The sequence below is a fragment of the Salvia miltiorrhiza genome, chromosome 4 (genome assembly GCF_028751815.1).
Source record: "Salvia miltiorrhiza cultivar Shanhuang (shh) chromosome 4, IMPLAD_Smil_shh, whole genome shotgun sequence".
Classification (NCBI taxonomy): Eukaryota; Viridiplantae; Streptophyta; class Magnoliopsida; order Lamiales; family Lamiaceae; genus Salvia; species Salvia miltiorrhiza.
The window spans coordinates 43623343-43629565 of NC_080390.1; the positions used below are offsets into that span (position 1 = coordinate 43623343).

Here is a 6223-nt window from a genome sequence, read left to right on the forward strand (position 1 = left end):
CGCTGCCGTGGACTTTGAGATCCACGACCTCATCGAGAAGGAGAAGCACCGCTAGTGCCACAGGATCACACTCATCGCCTCCGAGAACTTCACTTCATTTGCCATGATCGAAGCCCTCGGTAGGACGCTCACAAACAAGTACTTCGAGGGCATGCCGGGAAATCGCTGCTACGGCGACAATGAGCTCATGAATATTAATATACACAAAATTTTTGGTATAATTGGGTTGACCCGCACCTAGATTCTGACCCGCATCCAGATTCAAACCTACATCCTAACTCAATTCGTGTAAATGACACTATTCGATTATATAAATGACACTACCTATAATTGACACTATTCGGTATTATAAATGATACCGTAACATTTTAAATGTTATAGTGTCATTTCCAATCTTATAGTATTATTTAAAATATTATAGTGTCATTTATAATTTTATAGTTTCAATTACAGAAAATGTCATTTATATTTTTGAATAGTGTCAATTATACACAATGTCATTTATATAATTTTTTATTCTAATTTTAATTTAATAAAACAAAACTAAAGATGATTATTTGTATGTAGAAGAAGTTAAAATAAAAATAAAATTATTGTGAAAAATGAGAAATAATCTCAATCTTTTATTTTTGTTAATTTACTATTATGATTTGAAGTTATCATTCACCATTTTTTATTCACCTTATGCGTTAGAGGATAACAAAGTAATTTTAGTGTTTCTCAATTTGTTAGTGGCCAATAATTATGGGATTTTCTATATATCAATTTTTAATTATTCCATTCACTTTTTGTGTCTGTTCTTTTTTCTTTTGTTTATTAACTCTTGGTTTTTTTTATTAATTCCATTCCATTCATTCTTTTTTCATTATAATTCTCAATTCATTCAACAACCTCATCTGAAAATCCGTATAACTCATTCCTACAAAATTTTATCATGGATGAACATATAATATTTTTTCTGATCATAAATATATTTTATTTAATAATTATGATATTTTAGAAATTATATTACATAGTTTATTTATTTATGTACACAATACTAGTTAAAATACATAATGTAGAAAATAACCACATTCATGTTTCATAAGAAAATACAAGTGTATATTCAATAAAATCAAAAGTATGCAAGAACCAAACCAGAAGTCAGTTTTACATACACATGAGTACAGTGGGGAAAGTGGGAACAATATGCATTTCAATTAACAAAATTATAATAATACATGTGTATAGAATAAAGATGTACAAAACTTAAAGACAAACCAACAGCGAAAATATTTAAAAAAATTAAATAAACTGGACAACAGAAGAACAACACACTCTTCCATCAGAAAGCTCAGCTTAAGATTGCTGGAAGGTGTTGGCTACGTCTATCACGAAGCGGTACTTCACATCTGCTTTAGCCAGACGCTCTAGCGCAGTGTTAACGTAATCTGCTGAAATTAATTCAATATCTGCCTTTATATTGTGCTTGGCCGCGAAATCAATCATTTCCTGCGTCTCTTTCATTCCTCCAATCCCACTCCCAGATATCATCTTTCTCCCTGCAAGTAGAGGAAACACTGGTAGCTCAAGAGGCTTGTCCGGGGCACCAAGCATCACCAGCTTTCCATGAGCTTTCAATAGCCCAATGAGTGGCATCAAAGGGTGATAAGCTGATACTGTATCAATAATACCATCCATTGTTCCCATAGCAGCCTATGAGTAATAAAGTCAACATTAATTAATTTAGTGCTGATGAATTGATAATGGTAATGAAACAGAGCTGAGGATGAAGAATTTTACCTGCATTTCATCTGCATCTTTACTGATCAAGAATGAATCTGCGCCCAAATTTGACAGTGCTTCATCCTTCTTGTTAGGGGAGGTGCTAATAACTGTGACCTTAGAACCAAAAGCCTTGGCAAATTTAACGGCAACGTGGCCTAGTCCGCCCAAACCCACAACTCCGATGTGCATGCCGGGTTTGTCTAATCCAAAGTATCTCATGGGGCTGTAGGTGGTGATGCCTGCACATAGAAGAGGAGCAGCAGAATCCAAGGGCATGTTGTCGGGGATACGCACGATGAAATGCTCTTCGGCAACCATGATGTCAGAGTAACCACCATATGTGATGCTTCCATCATGGTAATTGGCACTGTAAGTGGGGATGATCTTGGGGCAGTAATTCTCAAGATCCTCTTTGCAGCTCTCACATGATCCACATGAGCCCACCATGCATCCCACACCAACTTTGTCTCCAACTTTCACCTTCTTCACCTTCTTTCCCACCTCTGTTACCACTCCCACAATCTCATGCCTGCATTAGCATTGGAGATCAATTATTGTAATTAATTTTGTTGGTTTGTAAAATGATAAACAAGTAGAAAGCAGAAAGAAACGCACCCTGGAACCAGAGGATACTGAGAGATGCCCCATTCGTTCTTGAGGTAATGAAGATCCGAGTGGCAGATCCCACAATACAACACTTTCAGCTGCACGTCTTCATCACCAGTAGCCCTGCATGCACATATAAATTTTAGTATTTGTTTATAAATTTAAGTTCTTTGATAGCATTATATACAATAATGAGAGTGGAAAAACACCTTCTTGAAAATTTGAATGGGGAGAGATGACCAGATGTGTCAGTGGCAGCCAATCCGTAGGCCTTGACAGGGTGCTCTGTTTCCGGTGATTTCGCCATTTAACAAAATGTATATATTATTTGGTAGTTTTGAAATATGTAAGCAATAGAAAATGGAGAGAATGCAAATGAAAGAGTGATGATTTGGGAGAATGTTAAAGAGTGGTATTTATAGGAAAGAGTTGAAGAGATGATGACGTATCTGGTGAGCGTAGGGCGGCTACCGTTGTGGCGTTGACTGTTAGAGACAATTCGTTAAACTCAACCTAGCTAAGTTTTCTCAATTGGTTTAGAAGGGGAGTAGGAGAACAAGGGCTGTCAATTACGGGCCTTCTAAGAAACTCATTCTAGAATCTTCACATTTTCTGTTCTTTTAGCTTTCAGAAAAGAATCTTCACTTTTTTCGTCAACTCTAAATGTCACATGACATGTCTACATCCTATTCATAATTGACTTGTTTATTTATTTTTCTTTTTCTAGACACATTTGAAGTTTGAATTTATATGCCACTTGAAGTATAAAACTCCCTACCTACGACTTTTTCGCGCATAATTATGTTGAATGATTTACTTTCACTTGACAGACATGAAAGCTCTACAAATGTTATTGTATTCATAACGAAGCACATATATTTTAAAGTTATTTGATTATATAATGGGAGTAATAATGGAGAGAGGAAAAGTGAGTGGAGAGAGGAAAAGTGAGTGGAGAGAGGTGAGGTCGAGAAGGACAGGTCATCCCCATCATGAGAGTTTCCCGGTGAGGCATTCATCTTCTCCAAACACTAGGACCTACCCAAAGCCCCAGTTTGCTGGTAAGAGGTATGGTATTAACCGGAACCAAGGAGGTGTTACTTTCTTTTTCAATAATTTTCCAGATGGTATCTGGTTGGAGACTCTGGCAAATAAGTTCAACAAGATTGGTAAAGTCATTGATATTTTTTGTCCGAAGAAAAGAGACTTGAAAGGAAAACATTTTGGTTTCGTCCGGTTCGAGAGAGAAGAAGATGATTCAAAGTTACTAGCAGAACTGAATAATGTCTGGTTTGGTAGTTTTAAACTGAGAGCGTTTGTACCAAAATTTGAGAGACGGTATGCCCACGTCCCAAGTAGAGACGAGGAGGCGCTACAGAGTGGAGGAGGCCGGAGTAAACAATCGAAAGAGGTTAAGAACAGACAAATTCTTCCTTCTTCAGGGAACATGAGACAGCAAGGGAAGTCTTTTGCTGAAGTCGTAGGAGGAAAAAGTAAGGTAGCATCTCCTGCTGATGAGATTATCGGTTTTTCAACTACGAAAGAGGAGACTAATTGGTTACAAGAAGCTTTCACAGGATATCTCAAAATGGAGTACATCTGGGAAGACTTTGGTGAAGAGATCAATAGTGAAAGTGCTTCCTTGCTTAAGATATCCTCTCTTGGAGGCAACCTAGTTCTGCTACAAAGTCTCAACCATCGGCCGGTGAAACAGATTTTGCAGGATCTAGATGAATGGTCGAGCTTTTGGTTTGAATGGTTACGGCCGTGGTCCTATGTTGATGTTGTCACGCAAAGAACGGTGTGGACTAAGTGGTTCGGAGTTCCTTTACAAGCTTGGAATTCAAGGTTCTTCCATGTGGCAGGAGCAAGGTTGGGCAGGGTCCTCAAAATACATAACGAGACTTCGGATAAATCTCGCCTAGACGTGGCCATGATTCAAATATCAACTGGTCTTGCATCCATTGATAACTTAATAGAATGTAATATTGACGGGGCTCATTTCAAGATTCGAGTGGAAGAGATCTGGGAGCAGATGATTCAAGGAAATCCTCCAAAAACGGATGAAGAATCGGGTGCTGAAACAGATTCAGATTTTGCGGAGGAGATTGAGTGGGAAGATTCTCTGTCGCCGGCGAAGGCCCAGATTGGTGGCTCCTCCGATGCTTTCCAAGGAAAGAAAAAATCCGGTTCAGAACAGAATAAACCGGACGACCCCTCGGTCACTGTTCAATCCACAGCCGCATTCCCGGGTCTCGAGGAAGATTGTTCGCACGCCACAAAGACACAATCTTCTGAGAGGCAGGCTCGAGAATTCCAATCTCAAAAATTCATTAATTCTGGGGACCCACATAAAGGGGCTGCGAAAAGCATTGGAATTTCTTCAGATTATATTGGCCCTGTCAGCACAAATTGCCTTCAAATTCAAACTGATGACTTGGGCCGCCCTACCCAAAACTCAAGCCCATCGGGCCCCCCTTTTGATCCAGACATTAGAGAAGTAGGGGATAACAGCAATAAGTCACGGTTAGTGGATGGGCCCACTTCCCCAGGTAATTCTAAGGCCTTTTATGAGAACTCGCAACCCATTAACACTTCAGTGAGTTCGGATACAGATATAGAGATTCAAAGGCAAGAGGATCAGCAACAGAATATTACAAACAACAAAAGTTCTATGAGAAGGAAAGTCGGGGGTGATGGCGCCATCAAATTGGGGCTCTCTCGATTCTTACAGCCGAGGAGCAAAAAACACAAGACGCAGACTAGAAGAAAGTTTCAGAGCTCTTATTCCGTTTCAGTCGCCCCAACACAACTTGAAGATGGGGGTTTGGGGCTGGGCGAAAAAGGTCAGTTCAATGTAGCAAGAGAGGAAATCTCCAACAATGATTGTGGAGAAGGTCTGAAAATTTGGACATTTGGAAAAGAAATTGGGCTTTATAGCACCCATGGAGATTTGGAGATGGCAAACCAATTTACTGGGGTCAGAGGACCCAAAGAGAGCGAGGCGAACCAAAATTTTTGTGATCAATGAAGGTCCTTTCCTATAACATTCGCGGCTTGGGGAGCAAAATAAAGAGAAGAGAAGTGAGAGAGCTCATTCAGAAACAGGAAATCGATATCTGCTTTATCCAGGAAACGAAATCTGATTATCTTGAGGAATTGACTATTAAATCAATTTGGGGCGGCGATGGAATTGGTTTTGCACAACGCCCTGCCGATGGAAGGTCCGGTGGTATTCTCACAGTCTGGAATGAAAAAGTTTTCTCTGCATGCAGCCATTGGGATTCTCCAGGAGCTTTGATTGTAAATGGCATTTGGTCTCCAGGTAATGTTTCTGTTTGCTTAGTTAATGTTTATGCTATGCAAAATCTGAATGAAAGAGAGCTACTTTGGGACAGAATTGGTCTTGTTGTTGATCAAAACAGAGGCTCTTGCATTTGTGTAGCGGGTGATTTCAATTCTGTTAGAATTGGCTCTGAAAGAGCTGGTCGTGGGTCTCAATATTCGTCGCGTGAGATGCAAATGTTCAATAGTTTCATTACTGATAATGTGTTGGAGGAAATCAGACTGCAAGGTAGGCAGTACACTTGGTACCAGCCACAGGGTACTTGCAAATCAAAACTCGATAGGTTCTTAGTCAATGAGAAGTGGCTCCAAACCTGGGAACATTCGAAAGGCAGAGGCCTCCAGAGATCGGTCTCTGATCACTGTCCTATTCTTCTAGAGACTAAATATGTCGATTGGGGGCCCAAACCCTTTCGATTTCTTAATGCCTGGACAAGCCATCCAGACTTCCAAACGGTGGTTAAAGAATCTTGGAGTAAAGGAGGCATCACAGGATGGAGTTGCT

The 6223-nt window shown here is 39.8% G+C and overlaps 1 protein-coding gene across 1 annotated transcript; it reads right to left on the minus strand.

The window, feature by feature from the left end:
• Positions 1-1079: 1079 nt before the first annotated feature.
• LOC131021878 (8-hydroxygeraniol dehydrogenase-like) lies at positions 1080-2756 on the minus strand. The gene is made up of 4 exons (XM_057951203.1): positions 2583-2756; positions 2383-2496; positions 1783-2296; positions 1080-1695 (listed from the first exon to the last, which is right to left on the minus strand). The coding sequence occupies exons 1-4, from the start codon at positions 2678-2680 to the stop codon at positions 1339-1341; spliced, it is 1083 nt and encodes a 360-aa protein (XP_057807186.1). The 5' UTR covers positions 2681-2756; the 3' UTR covers positions 1080-1338.
• Positions 2757-6223: the final 3467 nt, after the last annotated feature.